At 60.7% G+C, this 18,626-nt stretch overlaps 2 protein-coding genes across 2 annotated transcripts; one reads left to right on the top strand and one right to left on the bottom strand.

The window, feature by feature from the left end:
- Window positions 1–3,375: 3,375 nt before the first annotated feature.
- On the top strand, window positions 3,376–14,385 carry SLC17A7 (solute carrier family 17 member 7). The gene is made up of 12 exons (XM_081107079.1): window positions 3,376–3,459; window positions 7,075–7,327; window positions 8,654–8,772; window positions 9,027–9,141; window positions 9,643–9,730; window positions 9,943–10,029; window positions 10,122–10,264; window positions 11,077–11,226; window positions 11,422–11,554; window positions 12,135–12,245; window positions 12,428–12,555; window positions 12,990–14,385. Exons 1-12 carry the CDS (start codon window positions 3,398–3,400, stop codon window positions 13,281–13,283), a joined length of 1,683 nt encoding a protein of 560 aa, XP_080963205.1. The 5' UTR covers window positions 3,376–3,397; the 3' UTR covers window positions 13,284–14,385.
- A 262-nt stretch (window positions 14,386–14,647) lies between these two features.
- On the bottom strand, window positions 14,648–17,336 carry GFY (golgi associated olfactory signaling regulator; the record flags this gene model as incomplete). Its single annotated transcript, XM_081107353.1, has 3 exons — window positions 14,648–14,847; window positions 15,364–15,537; window positions 15,881–17,336. The coding sequence occupies 3 exons, from the start codon at window positions 17,334–17,336 to the stop codon at window positions 14,648–14,650; spliced, it is 1,830 nt and encodes a 609-aa protein (XP_080963479.1).
- Window positions 17,337–18,626: the final 1,290 nt, after the last annotated feature.

Raw genomic sequence — 18,626 nt, 5'->3', positions numbered from 1 at the left:
TGTCTGGCTGGGAATACATGGGGAGTGGGCGGGGGAGGGGGGGGGGGAACGGACATGGGGCTGTAGCCCTGGCGTCCCAAAGGCGTCACTGCTGCAGCTCAGGCCTCGTCCTCTCCCTGAATCCTCTCCCTGGCTCCTGGCCTCCAGTTTCTCCCCTCGTCAGTCTCCCAGGGGTCCCAGAGCGGTCTCTGCCACTCTCCTGTTCACAACCCCTCCCTGGCTCCCCATCGCCCCTGGGAGAAGGTCACACCCTCAGCCTGGCCCTCCGAGCTCGTGTGGCCTGACAGGAGGATATGCCTATTGATTTCAGAGAGAGGGGAAGGAGGGAGAGAGAGAAACATCGATGTGAGAGAACATCCATTGGTTGCCTTCCGTACGCGTCCCAACCAGGGATGGAACCTGCAACCTAGGTATGTGCCCTCAGCAGGAGTCAAACCTGCCACCTTTCGCTGTGCAGGACAGTGCCCCAGCAGCTGAGCCACACCAGCCAGGGCACGGTCTGGCCTTCAGGCCTCATTTGGACCTCTTCCTCTCGCTGCCTAGTCCAGTGGTCGGCAAACTCATTAGTCCACAGAGCCAGATATCAACAGCACAACGATTGAAATTTCTTTTGAGAGTCAAATTTTTTAAACTGAAACTATATAGGTAGGTACATTGTTATTCACTTAATTAGGGTACTCCTAAGGCTTAGGAAGAGCCACACTCAAGGGGCCAAAGAGCCGCATGTGGCTCGAGACCCACAGTTTGCCGACCACGGGCCTAGTCACACTGGAGAGTGTCTTGACCACACCATTTTTGGAAACTTTTTCTTAGTTTCTACTGTCCCTTCTACTTAGTACCGCCTCTCTAGTACACCTGGGAAGTTTCTAATTGTCTCCCCCGCACAGGGGATGTTCCAGAGCCCTTTGGTGATCTGACCCATACCATCATCTCTACCCTCTCCTACCCCTGTCCTGACAAGCTGCCCATTCCTGGAAAAGTCACAGTCACACCAGCCTTTCTCACTTCCCCGCTCTGCAACTGCTGATTCCCCTGAGGCGGCTACACTCCCTCCGGCCATCCTTGGCCGCCTCCCCACCCAGCCAGCCCTTTTCTGAGCTTTCCCCGGAAAGCTTTTCAACCTTCAGGTTTTCTCTGATCTACCCTGGCGGAGTTAGAATCCCCCTCTGGGAGCCCCCAGTGCCCAGTGTTACTCTTCCAGCTATATCTCCTATGTGTGACAATGCCTACCACCTAGTCGGGACTCAAATATTTGTTGAATAAATGATGGCCAACCCCTCTCCTTTTTCTATAGTCCTAGGTGCATAAGTAAATGGAGGAATGTCAGTGGTAAATTGGAAGAGCAGTAAAGAGTCCAGTGTGGCCCTGGCCGGTTTGGTTCAGTGGATGGACTTCAGTCCCAGGTTTGATTCTGGCCAAGAGCACATGCCTGGGTTGGGGACTGGATCCCCAGTGGGGGGGCGTGCAGGAGGCAGCCTATCAATGATTCTCATCATTGATGTTTCTCTCTCTCTATCCCTCCCCCTTCCTCTCTAAAATCAACAAAAATATATTTTTTTAAAAAAAGTCCAGTGTGACTGGAACGGAGTTGAGTTGGGTGGGTAGAAGGAGGCTGCGAAAGGGTAAAGGTGGGATAGGGTCTATGAGCAGCTGAAGGAGCTAATGTAGGCGCCGTGTCCACTAGATGGCGCAAGGCATCCTCAGAACTACAACTCCCAGCGACCCTCGAAGTAAGCGGCCCTTCCGAAGCAAACAGTGAGGTCCAGCGGCCGCTGGGACTCGTAGTTCTCATGGGGACTCTCCGTGGGACGGAAGAACTCATTCTTAAGTCCTAAGAAGTGTGGGGCTGGGTCCCTTCTGCCGTCCCCTGTCTCCATGGTGATAGTTCCGGCGAATGCACGGGATTTGGCAGCGGCTGGGCCCTCTTCCCACTCCCTCCTCCTCACCATCTGCTCCACCTTCGCACCTGGCCCGGAGCCCCGGCCGCCGCCTCCGCACCCGGGCCGAGGATCCTGCTGCCACAGGGTGGCGCGTGTGGACGGCTCCGCGGGCTACTGACTCCTCCCTGGCCCAGGAGTCCAGCCCCCCGCCCCCTCCTCCCCAGGGGCCCGGGGGGGTTTCAAACACAGGCAACACTGTGAGACCCAGACCCCCATGGAGAGGCCGCGGCGGGCAGTGGCTGCGGGACACTGGGTCCGTGGCGCCGTCCGCCACGCCGGCTGTTCCCCCACCCCCGCGGCGGGCCTGCGCCACATCATGAAAATTTAATCCCGAATGCATTTGCGGCCCGAGGCAGAGAGGCGGTGGTGAAGGAAGCACCCTCCTGGGGCCTGGATCTGGAGATGGCCTCCGCGTCGGGGAGAGGGGCCGCGCGCACAGACCCAAAGTCCGGGTTCAGCCCTAAGGGGCGGGGCTGGAGGCAGGGGGTGGGGTCAGAATAGAGGGGGCGGGGCAGATCCCAGGGGGCAGGGCCTGAACTCAGGGGGCGAAGACAGAACTGAGAGAGTTGGACAGATTCCGAAGTGGGGACTAAATTATTGGGGGCGAAACTGGCGACGGCCGGAGGGGGGCAGTATTAACAGTCGGGGATGGGACTCAGAGGGGAAGGAAACTGGAGGTCAAGGACCTGGGAGCCGGGTGCGTGCAAAGGAAAAGCAACAGGAGGGGAATGGAATTCCAAAGAGGGATGATGGGAACATGTGGATGGACGTCAAAGGGGAAGAAACAGGATGGGGAGAGTAGAGGGGACAAGGCGTGAATGAAGATGGGGGTGGGAATTCCGGGGAAAGAATTCCCTGCAGGAGAAGAGAACCTTTTGAATGAGGGTGTTGGAACCGGGGGTGATGTTACAGGATGGGGATGGAATCCGGGGGGCGAGATGTGCAACTGGAGGGTGCAGAATCTAGGAGGTAGAGGACTGAGGATGCAACGCGGAAGGAGACTCCAGCAAGATGGCCCTGCAGGGGAGGAAAATGCGGGGATGAGATGAAAGGAAGGGGAGTGGGGCGGGGGGACAGGTCTCAGGGCAGCGCTAGAAGGAGCCACAGGCGGGGATGGGATGAGGGAGAGTAACTCTGAGAAGGGACCGAGCTGGGGCGATGCAACTCGAGTGAGTTCCAACCCAGGGGTGTGGTCCAGGAGTGGAAGGGCGGGGCCGGGCCGGCTTAGAAAGCCAGGGGAGGGTCTAGCGGGGATGGGTGGGCGTGGCCTCCCCTCGCCCCGCCCCCGAGGCTGAGTTCAGTGACAGCCCCTCGGCCGCCGCACTCGCAGCCTCCTTCCCCCCCGAGCGGAGCTGCGGGGCCGGCCGGGCCGGGGCGGACCCCGGGAACCCGGACGCGGCCGCCCGGGCCCGCGGGCGGGGGGATCGGCGGGGGGACCCGCCGCGGGGGCAGCCACCATGCAGTTCCACAAGGAGGAGTTTCGGAAGCTGGCGGGTCGCGCCCTCGGGCGGCTGCACCGGTGAGCCGGGTGCGGGTCCTGGGCGGGGAAGAGGGCAAGGTCCGCAGAGGACGCCCATGCCCACCCGGGCGCAGACCCAGAGATGGACGGGAGATACGCGGATGCGGGGGGCGAGGGTGTCCATCCATCTGTCCAGTTTTCTCCCTCGGCCTCCGACGGCGCCGCTGTTCCTGGTTCTGTCTTGCTCATCACCTGGTTTATTCTTTTGGCCCCACCCCACTCCATTCTCGACCCTTTTCTCTGGGTCTGTCCGTTCCCCTCTGTCTGGGCCCCTGAACCCCTGTCCCACCTCTGGGGCTCTGTTCACCCCTCTGCTCTCCGCGTCCCTTCCCTGGACCTCTGGGCCCCTCTTTCTGGGTCTCTAGTCCCCTTTATCTCCGAGTCTCCGTCCTCTCTGTGACTCTGGCTCTCACTAGATATCTATCAACTCCCCTCTCGGGGTCTCTGCCCCCCTCTCGGGGTCTCCGTCTCTCTTCTTGGGGTCTCTGTCCTCTCCCTGGGTGTTCATCCTGCTACCCTGGGGCTCTCCATCACTCTGTGGATCTCATCTCCGTCACTCAGAGCGTTTAATCTGAAGTTAAAGCGGATTGGGGCCCAGGGGTTCTCGTCCTTGGAGGCGAGTTAAGCTGGGAGGGAGAAGCCGGGGTGTCCGGGGCCTCTGGGAGGAAGGTAGCTGCAGGCCCCACATGAGACCTCCCCAAGGATGTAGGCTAGAGCTAAGGGGGACTCCTACTGGACAGGGCGATGACCCCAGTGACCTGGGTGTCCCCAGGGGAGGCCGAGCGCCTCCCTCCAGTCCTTCACCCCCAACCCCAGCCTTGGCTCCAAGTCAGAGAAATTACTCATCTGCGGTGAGACCTAAAAATACCCGGCCTGGGCGGGAGGAGCGAGCCCCAGCATCTCCGCTGCCCTTCCCTGGGGCCCGGCCGTGCCCACAGCCCTGACCCCGGGGTTAGTGGCCCTCCGTCCATCTCACTAGGCCGCGCAAGTCCTTCTCTAAGTCTAACGCTAGTCCTGCTTGCTGTAGATCACCTCTGGGCTCCAGGGCCCCTCACCCTCTAGTAACAGGGGAGATGGAAATGAGGCTGGACAGAAGGGAGGGGGCCAGAGGATGGCACGCGGCGGGGAGGCGGTGGGAAGCTGAGATAACCCCACCCCTGCATCTCCCAATCTCCCAGCCCCTCCCCACCCTTTTTCTCGCCTCCTTTCACGAGTTTCTCAAAATACATCCGTGAGAAGTCAGGAGACAGAGAGGCGTGCTGATGGAGGCTGGGCTGGGGGTGCTGCAGGGGAGAGGTGTGTCCCTCAGGCCCCCTCCCTCCGTCTCAGCCCCTCAGCCTCTCATCTGGGTCTGGCTTTCTCTTGCTTGGGCCCTGCCTTACTCTCACCCCCGCCCTGAGCTGCCTCCCAGGCCCCCCTGGGCACCCCAAGCCCAGTGCTCATGCCAGGACAGTCACGGAGGAGCCTGGGCGGAGATGAGCATCCGAATCCTGGGGTTCGCTGTGAGGGTTGGAGACAAGGGTGATGCTCTGTGTTGGACACAACCCCCATTCGGTCCTCTAGACGAAGCTGGGGAAACAGGCTCAGCTGGAGAAGAGGGAGGCATTGGTGGCTGAGCCATCGTTCAACCCAGGCCAGCTCCTCCCCACCTGCGCTGGAGGCTGCGGGTTTTCCTAGAGATGCATGAAGCTCCAGCTCAGTGGGTGGGGACGCTCCCCCAGACCAGGAAACAGATGTAAACTAGGCAACTAGAGACAAGAATGGGGGGGCGGGGGCAGAGGGATGGAGGCGAGACCAGGAGCCACAGGGCCCTGGACGCGAGCAGGCCCCATCGCTCTTCTCGCGGGTGACCTTGGACATGCTGCTTCCACTCTCTGTGCCTCAGTTTCCTTAGTTGTACGTTGGGAGAGAGAAGCTAAGGGACAAAGGGGACAGAGGTCTGGGGGAGCGGACGGGGAGCCGAGAGGAGCAGACACAGGCCCCGAGGCGGGATCGCCTTGATGTTGGTTTTAGCTGCGGCCGCAATCACTTCTTGAGTTTCAGGGTCAAATAGCATCTGATACCCACCTGGGTCAAAGTCTAATCTCGTTGGCTGACAGGTTCTGACAGGAGTGGGCAGCCCCTACCACCCTGTACGAGTCATTCCGGGGCTCCCTCCCCCCTCTCTCCAGCTCTCTCAGGGTCTCATTCCTCACCCCCTGGGGTTGGTCCACTCCCCCACATCCTCCCCCCCCCCCATCCGTTTCTTACGGTTCCTCCTCCCTTCTCCTTAAGTTCTAGGATCGGGAGGGTGGCTGTGTTCTCGCATCTCTTCCACCGCCTCCCCCCAGGCCGTCTGGCTGTTCTCTCCTCCCCCGTCCCAGTCTCCCTCGCCTCCATCTGTTCCGGCCCCTTCCTGGGATCCAGCCGGATCCTCTGGCTGCTTCCCCGCCTCGGAGAGGAGCCGCACCTCACCAATCACAGCCCCAGCCCGTCTCCTCAGCATCCTAATCCCTTCATCGTTCAACACTCGGTTTTCTGTATCTACATCCTCTCCCCTGGGTTCCTGTCCCCTGCCTCTGGTCTCTGCCCCCTCCCTTCTGGGTCACTGTTCTGTCCCCCCTTTTTTCCTGGGGTGGGTCCCCCTATCTTATTCTCTCCTTGTCTCTCTGGGTCTCTGACCCCTTCTCCCTGGGTCTCTCGCTTCCTTCTGTGTCTCTGACCTTCTTCCTTAGCCTCCCTGTGGGTCTGTCCACACCTCTGGACACCTCTTTCTGCAGCCTCTCTGTGGCTTGGAGGTGGCTCTCCAACTATCCTACCCGTCTCCGTCATCACAGCCTCAATCCCTGATCCAGAACGGGCGGGGGCGACAGGCTCGCTGGGGACCGAGCCAAGTCCCCCACCAGGGCCATCTGTCCCTTGCCAGGACACCACCCACCACCCCCCTCCCCATCCCCTAGGCTGACAGCCTGAACTCAAGGCTCCCCAGGGATGCCCGGCTGCACTGCTGGAGTCCAGGGTCCCGGAAGTCTCCCCACCCCCGAGGCGCTAGGAATGGGCTGCTGGTGGCTGAACGGAGTCAGCTGGCTGTCAGCCCCACACCTGGGGCCCCGGGGCAGGAGGGCAGCCATAGAGGCAGGGGGAGGGGCGTCGGCATACAAGCAGACGTGGCTGAGAAGCATCTGTTCTGCTGACACCTTTGCTGAAGCATCTCCTTAGCGCCTTTTGCTTCCTCAAATAGACTCCTATCTGGGGGAGGGGGCTAGAGAGAGCCTGGGCCTTGGGGTGGGGGGTGGGGCACAGGCTGTTGGACCGCAAAGGGTAGTGAGGGTGTAAAACTGCTGAGTCGAGAGATGGCAGGGCTGGGAGAGAAGGGACCTGAGGACTTGGACACCTGAGTCTGGGGAGGAGGGGCTGGGGGCGTGGAATTCCTGGTCTGAGGGGGGCGGGGGGTGGGGGCTCCTGGATCCTGGGTCCTGGGGAGAGAAGCTGGGCTCCTGGGAAGGAAGACGGGGAGCACGGGCTCAGTGAGAATCCCGGGTCTTTTTCAAGCAGGAGGTTTGGCCCTGAACTCCCGTGGTGCAGGGAGGAGGGGGCGGGGGCCCTGGGCCGAGTCTGACTCTTGCCGCCCCGCAGGCTTCTGGAGAAGCGGCAGGAAGGCGCGGAGACGCTGGAGCTGAGTGCCGACGGCCGCCCGGTCACGACGCAGACGCGGGACCCGCCGGTGGTGGACTGCACCTGCTTCGGCCTCCCGCGCCGCTACATTATCGCCATCATGAGCGGCCTGGGCTTCTGCATCAGCTTTGGCATCCGCTGCAACCTGGGCGTGGCCATCGTCTCCATGGTCAACAACAGTACGACCCATCGCAACGGCCACCTGGTGGTGCAGGTAGCGCAGGGCGGGAGCCGCGGCGCCGCCTACGCCCTGATGACGTCATGTCCATCCGGCGCAGCCCAGGCCACGCCCCCTCCACGCCACAGCCCGAGTAGCCCCGCCCATCTGTGCTGCCCCCTCTCCTCTGACTCGTCTCCGAGATCTTCTTTCCTAAGCCCCGCCCTGATCTACATGAAGCTCCGCCCCTATTGAGATCCGCTCCCTAAAACCAAAATGTGGACTGGGCCCCAGCTTTAGGTTCCCTATATGTTCATTTTGGGCCTCCTAGCAACTTTTGCTCCACCCGCGTCCCACACCTGTCCCAGGGTCACATCTTCATCCCAGTCCCATCACAAGCTCCCCACTGAATTTTAAAAAATATATTTTTATTGATTTCGGAGAGGGAGAGAGAGATAGAAACATCAATGAGAGAGAATCATCAATCGGTTGCCTCCTGCACGCCCCCTACTGGGGATCGATCGCGCAACCCAGGCATGTGCTCTGAACAGGAATCAAACCGTGACCTCCTGGTTCATGGGTTAACGCTCAATCACTGAGCCATAGCAGTTGGGCATCCCCACCGAGTTTTAATCCTGACTTTTCTGAAGGGCTACCCCTGCTAAATCCTGCTTCCTCTGCTCTGGCCATTACCTAAATCCCGCCTCACATCAGACTTTTTTCCTATTTTTTAAAAATATGTTTTTATTGATTTTTAGATAGAGAGGAAGGAAGAGGGAGAGATAGAGAGATAGAAACATTGCCTGGGCATGTGCCCTGACTGGGAATCGAACCTGGGACCTCTTGGGTCCATGGGACAACGTTCAATCCACTGAGCCACACCCGCTGGGCTTTCTCCCTATTTTAATTTCCGGGTAGGCCATGCCTCTGTCTCAGAAAACAAAGTTCTGATTATGGCTCTGGTCTACCCCGCCTCTAGCTCCCTTCCAATCAGGCCGACCCCATTGGCTACTTCTTGTCCTTGACTAGAACTCGTCCAGGTTACTGGGCAAGCAGTTCCTAAGTTGGTCAGAAGTAGAGAAAGAATCGCCACCCCGGATATGGGTCCCTAGACATTCAGAGCAGGGACACTGAGGCAGGGCCACAGGCAGACCGAGGCGTCTAGGCAGCAACAGGCCCCGTTGCTAAGGTAGCACAGGCCCTAACAACGGGGAGAAGCCTAGTTCGGTCTGGACCGAGGGAAGACTTGAGCTCTGATGGGCGGGGCGAGGAGAGAGGGATCCTTGTTGCGGATTGGCCAAGGGACTAAGTCTGTGGGTGCTGATTGGTGGTGGTGGTGGGGCGAACTCCGGCGACTGGGTTGATGTGCTTTTCGGCCCACAGAAAGCTCAGTTCAACTGGGATCCAGAGACTGTTGGCCTCATACACGGCTCCTTTTTCTGGGGCTACATTGTCACCCAGATTCCCGGGGGATTTATCTGCCAAAAATTCGCAGCCAACAGGTACGGGTCGGGGTGGGGTTTCTCAAGTTGGGCGGGAACTACAGTTGCGTGGGTGGAGTTAGAGAGTGTGACCTGGCATTTGGGGGCTGACTTTGGACAATGGGAGGGGCCTGGGGGCGGGGTCTTAGAGGAAGGCGGGGCTTGTGGTTGTGAAAGGTGGGGGGTCAGAGAGAAGGTGGGGCCTGGGGTTCTGCTGTGGGCAGAGAGAGCAGAATCCTATGCATGGTGAGATAGCCACCGACTCTTCCCATCAGGGTTTTCGGCTTTGCTATTGTTGCTACATCCACTCTGAACATGCTGATCCCCTCGGCTGCCCGCGTCCACTATGGCTGTGTCATCTTCGTGCGGATCCTGCAGGGATTGGTGGAGGTAAAGTCCCGCTATACGTGACCCGCCGCCTTCTGACCACCTCTTCGCCTTTAAAAAGATTATATAGCCCTGACCGGTTTGGCTCAGTGGATAGAGCGTCAGCCTGCAGACTCAAGGGTCCCAGGTTCGATTCCGGTCAGGGGCATGTACCTTGGTTGCGGGCACATCCCCAGTAGGGGGTGTGCAGGAGGCAGCTGATTGATGTTTCTAACTCTCTATCACTCTCCCTTCCTCTCTGTAAGAAATCAATAAAATATATTTTAAAAAAAGATTATATATATATTGATTTCAGAAAGGAAGGGAGAGGAAGAGAGAAATAGAAACATCAATGATGAGAGAATCATTGATCGGCTGCCTCTTGCACGCCCCCTACTGGGAATCGAACACGCAACCCGGCATGTGCCCTTGCCGGCCTCGAACCCGGGACCCTTGAGTCCGCAGGCTGAGCCAAACCAGCTAGGGCCAACCTCTTCTCCTTGACTTTGGCTTTCTTCTCCCCAGGGGGTCACTTACCCCGCCTGCCACGGGATCTGGAGCAAATGGGCCCCTCCCTTAGAGCGGAGCCGCCTGGCGACCACAGCCTTTTGCGGTGAGAGGAAGGTGCTGGGATTTAGATGTGTGGGTCTGAAAGAGGAGGGGGTTTGGGGAAGGAGGGGGTTGGGCACTGGCCGGATATCTGTGGAAAGAGGAGCTGTGGCTTGCACTTTTGTGTCCTGGAAAGACGAGGCTGGGGGCCGAACCCCTGGATCCGGGGGGCTAGCTAGGTCTGCTCTCTCTCCCGCACCCCCCCACCCCCATCAGGTTCCTACGCCGGGGCGGTGGTGGCCATGCCTCTCGCCGGGGTCCTGGTGCAGTACTCAGGATGGAGTTCTGTGTTCTACGTCTACGGTGAGGGGCCCGGGCGCCGGGGTTCGGGGGGTGCTGGGCCAGAGCGAGGCCGGTCGTCACCTCGCTTCCATCCCCCTCCTGACCCCCTCCAGGCAGCTTCGGGATCTTCTGGTACCTGTTCTGGCTGCTCGTCTCTTATGAGTCCCCGGCGCTGCACCCCAGCATTTCAGAAGAGGAGCGCAAGTACATCGAAGAAGCCATCGGCGAGAGCGCCAAACTCATGAACCCCCTCATGGTCCGAGCCAAGCCTGCGGGGTGGGGGCGCGGTGGGGCGGGGAGAGAGATCCAAGCAGGGAGGCAGGAGAAAGGGGGCTTAGAACCCGCACAGCGTGTAGGTCGTGGTGCGTTCCCCGACTCCGGAGACCTGAAGGGAACGCCCAGTGGGCGGGGCCAGAACCTGGGAGGCGGGGTTCACGCCGGGGGCGGGCCCGATTAGCAGGTGCTGGGGGCGGGGCTAGGTCGCCAGCGGGGCGGGACCACTGGTGGGCGTGGTTAAATCAGCAGAGGCGGGACTAGATAGAATGTGGGGTTTTGCTTAGACCTGGTGGTGGGTGAGGCTAGATTCAGGTGTCGATATTGAATGGGAAGATTCCTGGGCCCACCCTTAAGGGTCCCTGAGGGTCACCGAGGCCCGACACATGCGAACCGGAGGGGCCACTGTAAATCAGGAGCCTGCATTCCTGAAGTGTCACTCGCAGTGGTTCTCAACCTTCTGGCCCTTTCAATACACTTCCTCATGCTGTGACCCAACCATAAAATTATTTCCGTTGCTACTTCATAACTGTCATGTTGCTACTGTGATGAATCGTAAAGTAACTATCTGATATGCAGGATGGTCTTAGGCGACCCCTGTGAAAGGGTCGTTCGACCGCCGAAGGGGTCGCGACCCACAGGTTGAGAACCGCTGCCTAGAGGCTAGGGTGGCGCCCCTGGGGGTTTTAATGAAGTGGGGAAACCGGGGTCTCTGCGGGACTGTAGTGAGGCTCCGGAAGGGACACGGAGAGCCCCCGGGTCCTGTCTCAGCGGCCCCTGCTCTCGCCCCCACAGAAGTTTAAAGCTCCCTGGCGGCGCTTCTTCACCTCCATGCCCGTCTACGCCATCATCGTGGCCAACTTCTGCCGCAGCTGGACCTTCTACCTGCTCCTCATCTCCCAGCCCGCCTATTTCGAAGAAGTGTTCGGCTTCGAGATCAGCAAGGTTGGACCCTAGGAGGGGGCGGGGAGAGCAGGGGGCGCGGCGGGGCTGAGACAGAAGGAGCCGAGCGTTGGTCCCAAGGGGGTGGAATGAGGGACAGGGAGGAGCCGCTGCGCAGGAACCGGGTGGAGACGCCCGGCGGGCGGCCCTGAGCGCCGGCCCTGTCCTCCCCACCCCCACCCCCCACCCCTCGCGCAGGTGGGCCTGGTGTCGGCGTTGCCCCACCTGGTCATGACCATCATCGTGCCCATCGGTGGCCAGATCGCCGACTTCCTGAGGACCCGCCGTATCATGTCCACCACCAACGTGCGCAAACTGATGAACTGCGGGGGTGAGTGGGGCCGGGTCTAGACCGGTCGGGGGCCGCCTGGGTCGGGGCAGAGCGCCGTGGGGCACAGCCGGGGACGGGTCCGCGAAGAGGTAGGTGGGGTCCGAGGGCCGAACAGGGTTGTGTCCAAAAAGGCGGAGTCAAGATGAGGCTGGGACAGAAGTCCCGGGCCTCGGGGGGCAGCGTGGATGACTGTGCAGGTGGAGCAGAGGCGAGACCTAGTTGGGCTGGAAGCGCGGGGAAGAGGGGCTGTGAGTGGGGGACCCGGAGAGACGCGGACTAGCCGGCTACTGCCCTGGGCGTGTGGACAGAGAGGGAAGGGGTGAAGGTGCGGGGGCTGGGTGGGCGGGGCTGGGACGCTGCACCTTGGGGGCGTGGCCTGGTCAGGGGGTGGGGCCACGGAGGGCCGGGCGGAGGCCTGGAGCTCATGCGCTCGGGTGTCCGGGGCCAGGCTTCGGGCAGGCGCTGGTGGGAGGGGCAGAGCCAGGGACGGGCGGGGCGGACGGAGGAGGGGGGCGGACGGGCGGGCTTAGGCCTGGAGAGATGGCGCGGGCACCGGGACTCAGATGAGGGCCCTCCGCAGGCTTCGGCATGGAAGCCACGCTGCTGCTGGTGGTGGGCTACTCGCACTCCAAGGGCGTGGCCATCTCCTTCCTGGTCCTCGCCGTGGGCTTCAGCGGCTTCGCCATCTCTGGTGAGAACCGGGTCGGCAGCTCGGGGGGAGTCTGGACGGCGCCGTGGGGAGCTTCCTGGCTCAGGAAGGGGGCCTCCCAGCCACACAAAAGGCGGACTAGGAGGCGCAGCGGGGAGCGGGGAGCGGGGAGGGAGTCACTGGAGGGAGACTCAGGCGTGCCGCCTCCTGGCTCATCTTGTCAGGGTTCAATGTGAACCACCTGGACATCGCCCCGCGCTATGCCAGCATCCTCATGGGCATCTCCAACGGCGTGGGCACGCTGTCGGGCATGGTGTGCCCCATCATCGTGGGCGCCATGACCAAGCACAAGGTGGGTGCCTTCGCCCTGACCCATTGGCCCTCCACCTCTGTGCTCGGTGCCTCCCTGATGGGGGCGACCTCCCTGGGCTCCACCCCTGCCCCCTGCAGGTGTCTTTCAGCTTCTCTCTGGATCTGTCTCCCTTTCTCTGGGCCTCCCCTATCCCTCTAGGGCTCTCTCTCTTAAATATATTTTTATTTATTTTTAAATATATTTTTATTGATTTCAGAGAGGAAGGGAGAGGGAGAGAGAGATAGAGACATCAATGATGAGAGAGAATCATTGATTGGCTGCCTCCTGCACGCCCCCTACTGGGGATCGAGCCCACAACCCAGGCATGTGCCCTTGGCCAGAATCGAACCTGGGACCCTTCAGTCCGCAGGCCGACGTTCTATCCACTGAGCTAAAACTCCCTCTTCACTTCCTGTTTCTCTGGCCTCCCACAGACTCGGGAGGAGTGGCAGTACGTGTTCCTAATCGCCTCGCTGGTGCACTATGGAGGGGTCATCTTCTATGGGATCTTCGCTTCCGGAGAGAAGCAGCCGTGGGCGGAGCCTGAGGAGATGAGCGAGGAGAAGTGTGGCTTTGTTGGCCACGACCAGCTGGCCGGCAGTGATGAAAGCGAAATGGAGGATGAGGCTGAGCCCCCTGGGGCGCCCCCTGCTCCCCCTCCCTCCTATGGGGCCATACACAGCACAGCGCTGCCCCCAAGACCCCCACCCCCTGTCCGGGGCTACTGACCATGTGCCTCCCACTGGATGGCAGTTTCCAGAACCTCCATTCCACACATCTCTGGCCTGAGTGACAGTGTCAAGGAACCCCAGTCCTCACTGTCCTGCCTCAGGCCTAGGAAGCACTCTCCCTTGCTCCCAGTGCTGTCGAATCCTCTTCCTTTCCCAATTGCCTCTCAGGGTAGTGAAGCTGCGAATGGCAGTTTCAAGGATACCCAGATTCCCCTAAGGGTTCCCTTCTCTAGTTGTTTTGCCTCAGTGGTTCCAAACCTCTCCTTTCAGGGCTTTATTTCCATGGACAGTTCGGTCTCTCACTCTCTCTTGTGGTTTTGAGGCAACTTCTCCCCTTCCTTTAACCCCAGGGATCCTGAGTTACTCGGCCCCCCCTCTTCTCTCAGAAAAATTCAAGGTCTTCCTCTAGAGGTTTCAAATCTCTCCTAAATCTATTCTGCATTTTTTTTTCAGGTTGGTTTAGCCAATCACCCATCCCCACTATTTTAGAGATCGATTCTCACCAGCGTTTCTGAGGGAAAATGGTGGTTTCAAGACCCCCTCCAACCTCTTCACCCCTCCTCCCCTCCACCAGCAGATTCTGCTGAACACACCAAATCCCCAAGACCTTCTCCCTAGCTTAATGCAATGTCTAGGGACACCACCCAGACGGCAGGTTTATCAGTACGCCTCACTCCACCCCTATGCACTTTTTCGGACAGTTTTCAGGGTTAAATAGTGGCTGCTCAAGTTCATCAGTGGTTTGAAGCCACCACCATTGAACTTCCCCACGGTGGTTTCAACATGTCCCCCTCCCCCCCAGCTCCTTGCACTTTATTCTCCTGGGTGGTTTCAAACCACCCTCATTTTCTCAGTGGCCATTTTTCGTGTCCCTCAGGGGCTAAATGACTCAAATTCGGGGATGCTACCCTCTCAGACACCTTTCTTTTGGCTTAGAATTTGGAGAACATGTATAAGAGAAGTCACAGAATCCCCGGAAAGGGAAGGGGGCTGGGGCGAGAGGTGTTTTCCCCGGGGCAGGGTGCCTCTGTGTGTGTCTGTCTCTGTGACTGTAAGCCCTGCCCTGCCCCACTCCCAATAAAGTGCTTTGGTGGACACACCCAGGCCTCCTCATTGGGCCAGTGGCCGTGGGAGTCCCAGTCCCCCGGCCCTCCCCTCCTGCAGACCCGGAGTTCGAGGGCCCTCCTCCCCCAGGAATCAGGCCAGAGCAGGTGGCTAGGAGGGAGGGATCGCGTGATTTATTGGGCCTCAGCGAGGCCACCTCTGCGGTGGGCTCTATCTGAGGGCACCGCTACTAGCAAAGCATGCCGGGAGGGTAGGATGCCTGAGGATGGCGCTCGTCTGGAGGGGCCGGGAGGGGCTCACACGAAGTTGTCGGGGAGCGTGGCCGGGGAGAGCGGCTCCAGGCGCTGGGAGCGGCCTCCGCGGGGCGGCGGGGGCAGCTTGGGCGGCAGCGGAGGAGTGGGCGGCGGCTGCTTGGTGGCGATGTGTGAAGGGATCCAGGCATCCGGCGCGTAAAAGTAGAGATCGTACGGCTCCTTGGGAGTGTCCAGGTGCAGGACTATGGGAGCAGAGGGGCGCGGTCATCCCAGGGCTGGCCAGGAGCCTGCCCCCGCCGCTGGGCCGCTGGCCAGAGAGGCTGCTGACCGTCCTTAGCAGCTGGGTTTTCAAATCAGAGGGCGAGGGGAGGGCGCTTGTGTAGACGAGGGGGCGTGGTGTCCGCGCGGCAGGGGCGGGGCTTGACGTCAAGAGGGCGGGGCTTACAGGGCTCCTGGCGGGGCGGGGGCGGGGTTTGCGGGGGCGGGGTTTGCGGGGGCGGGGGCGGGGGCGGGGTTTGCAGGGACCTGTAGCTGCGAGCCTGCAGCCCGTCCCAGCTGGTCTGGGGAAGCACTGGGCTTGTGTGTGTGAAATTTCATAGAGAACTGGGTGGGGGAGGGGGGGACTGACCATGGAGGGGTCAGGGCTTCTGTTGACCTTGGATGGGGGACCTGTACTTGTTGGCGGGGCGCCCCATGCAGGTGACACCAGGTGAAGGAAACGGCTGGGACTCCGGGCGGGCGCTGTCAGGGCCGCTCACCCGACTCGTCTCCGTCGTTCGGAAGCCGGTGGTGTGCGAAGGGCCGGTGCCGAGCCGCCCGGCGGTAGAGACACCACAGCAGCAGGAAAATGCCGATCAGCAGCCCGGTCCCGGCGAAGAAGAGGCACAGGGCCCCTCCCGCCCCGCCCCGGGGGCGTCCCACCAGGGTCACGCCTGAAGGAAGGAGCCCGGTTATAAGTAATCTAAGCTCCCAGCCCCTCCTCCCTCAGACCCAGGAGTCCAGGCCCCGGCCCCTCCTCCCTCAGACCCAGGAGTCCAGGCCCCCAGCCCCTCCTCCCTCAGACCCAGGAGCCCAGGCCCCCAGCCCCTCCTCCCTCAGACCCAGGAGCCCAGGTCCCCGGCCCCTCCTCCCTCAGACCCAGGAGCCCAGGCCCCCAGCCCCTCCTCCCTCAGACCCAGGGGTCCAGGCCCCCAGCCCCTCCTCCCTCAGACCCAGGGGTCCAGGTCCCCGGCCCCTCCTCCCTCAGACCCAGGGGTCCGGGTCCCAGCCCCTCACCGGTCTCCTTCACTCGTTCCACCAGGATGATTGTGTTGACTCTCTCACCTCGGCTGCGTCGCTGGGGGGCCCGCTGAGTGGCAGGGGCCGGCTGATTGGGGGACCCTGGAGGAGCAGGGGGGTCCGCGATCCGGGAGGAGGAAAGAGCGACATCTGGCCCTTTAGGGCTAGAGCTCTGGGAGGCCTTGGGCTCAACAGTCCCAGGAAAATCAGAGGCGGGCAGTTTAAGGGAGTTGGGCTGGGTGGCCGCAGGGGTTTCTGGCTCTTGGTTCAGGGGCAGGTCGTGCAGGGCAGTAGCGTGGTCCCTGGAGGGTGCGGGCGTGCCTGGGTGAGGACTGGTGGAGGTTTCAGGGGCAGAGTCCCTGGCGATCTCTGTGGCACCTTGGTGGAGGGTTGTGGGGAGTTTTGATTGGGGGATTTCAGTGGGGCCGGGGTGGTGGGTTACATGGGATTCTGGGTGGGGGGTATCAGTAGGGTTGGGGTGGAGGGGCTGAAGGAATTCAGTGCTTGGGGTCTCAGCGGTGTTGGGGTCATGGATTTTTGGAGTTTTGGGGTGAAGGGTTTTGGTGGGGTCAGGATCAGGGACCTCTGCCTGTGGGATTTCAGTGGAGTTAAGTTTGGGGATCCCTGGGAATTCCTGGTGTGCAGTTTGGGGAGGGTCAGGACCCAGGGTCCCAGGAAATTCTGATTGTAAAGTTTTGGAGGAATTAGGTTGGGGAGCCTCAGGGTATTTGGGGTGTGGAATTTCAGGCACGTCAGGCGTGGGGGTCTCAGAAGGTTCTGGATGTGTCATCTGGGAGGGGTTAATTTGGGGGGTCTCCAAAGCTTCTGATGTTGAGGTGTTGAGTGAGTTAGGTTTGGGGGTCTCAGGAGACTCTGGGTGTGGAATTTCAGGCAGGTCAGGCGTGGGGGTCTCAGAAGGTTCTGGATGTGTCATCTGGGAGGGGTTAATTTGGGGGGTCTCCAGGGCTTCTGATGTTGAGGTGTTGAGTGAGTTAGGTTTGGGGGTCTCAGGAGACTCTGGGTGTGGAATTTCAGGCAGGTCAGGCGTGGGGGTCTCAGAAGGTTCTGGATGTGTCATCTGGGAGGGGTTAATTTGGGGGGTCTCCAGGGCTTCTGATGTTGAGGTGTTGAGTGAGTTAGGTTTGGGGGTCTCAGGAGACTCTGGGTGTGGGGGTTCTTGGAGGTCAGCGTTGGGGGTGTCAGTGACGTTATGGGGAGAGGACTCAGGGGAACCCGGATGAGGCGCCTTGGAGGGCTCCGGAGAAGCCATCCCAGGGGGTTCCGGGTGCGGCTGGTGGAGAGTGGCATTTTCAGGAGCAGGAAGAAGGGGTTCCGAGGGGAGGCCCATCCTTGGGAAGTCCGAGCCCGCAGCTGGTGAGGCCAAAGGCGCGGCCTCGGAACCCCGCCCAGCGAGGAGGAAGACGAGGAAGAGGATGGGGCCAAAGGTTCTCATGGCTCTGGAAGACACCTGTCGCTGCCGGGGAACGGGAAGGAAGGGGCTCAGTCAGGAGGTTGACCCAAGTCCCTGCCAACGCCCGGAGGCCACGCCCACGCCCGGAGGCCACGCCCACTGGTCCCCAGCCGGACCGCTGCCCCTGCCCAGCTGATCCCAGGGAAAGCAGAACCTTACTGCAGGTCCCTGAAGGTTGGGGCGTTGGCTGCCGTAGCTAAGGGACACGGGCGCGGGGCTTCTTGGGAGTCGTAGTTAATTTCCTTATCTGTTTCCCCAAGGGGGTCCCAGAAAAATTGGGGGGAAATGACACCTCTCCAAGTCCCCAGACCTCCTTAACTTCGACGTCAGAGGATGTCGGTCTCTGAATGGACGGGGGACCTTCCTCTCCGAGGGCCCCAGGGACACCTGGATTCCAAAGTTGTTTACGCCAGGAGGCTCAGAAGGAGGACTGGGGCTGGGGGCTGAACCCCTGGATCTGAGGGAGGAGGGAGACTCTTGGGCCCAGGGCAAGAAGGCTGCTGGGGGTTCAGACTCCCAATTCCCAGAGGGTGGAGGGCCCTGTGGGTCAAATTCCTGCTTCTTTAGAGAGAAGCCTGCAGGTTCGGATGCTGAGGGTTTTGAGGGAGCCAGGCTTGGGGGGCCGGGTTATCGGGGAGAAGGACATGGGAGTCTTGAACTCGTGGATCCTGAGTGAGAAGGAGGTTAGGAACTCTGAGTCTCGGGTCTTGCAGAGATAGGGGTGTAGGGGTTTGAACTCCTCAGCCTGCAGGAGGAGAGAGTTGTGGGGGACTCAGGTCTCTGTTTATTGAGGATGGAGCTTAGGTTTCAGGGTCTCAGGGGCTGGTCTGTGGTCAGGTGGAGGTAGGCTTGGAGGACACCTGGATGCGACAGGGTCACTCGGGGCCCTGGGTCTCCTACCTGTTCAGGGGGGTCCGAGATAACAGCAGGTGAGCAGAGCTGGGCGCAGAGACCAGTGAATGCTGCAGAATGGCTCTGGGCGGGGCAGCAGGAGGTAGGGTCCCAGGGCGCAGGTGACGCACCTGACTCCCTCCCTGGGGATCCTGGGAGCCTAGCGACAAGCTTGGGATCTTAAAGGGACAGAGCTAAAGTACATTGTCTCCAGTCCTGACTGGTTGCTCAGTGGTTAGGGTGTCGGCCTGCAGACCCAAGGGTTGTGGGTTAGATTCCTGGTCAAGGGCACATACCTTCGCTGCGGGTTCCCCGGCCCCAGTTGGAGCCCCTGCAGGAGGCAACCAATCGATATGTCTCACATCTATGTTCCTCTCTCCC

Source organism: Myotis nattereri (genome assembly GCF_964212035.1).
Source record: "Myotis nattereri genome assembly, chromosome: 15".
Lineage (NCBI taxonomy): Eukaryota > Metazoa > Chordata > Mammalia > Chiroptera > Vespertilionidae > Myotis > Myotis nattereri.
Note: the sequence above shows the minus strand (reverse complement) of the source record. Positions and strands in the feature narration are given on the sequence as shown.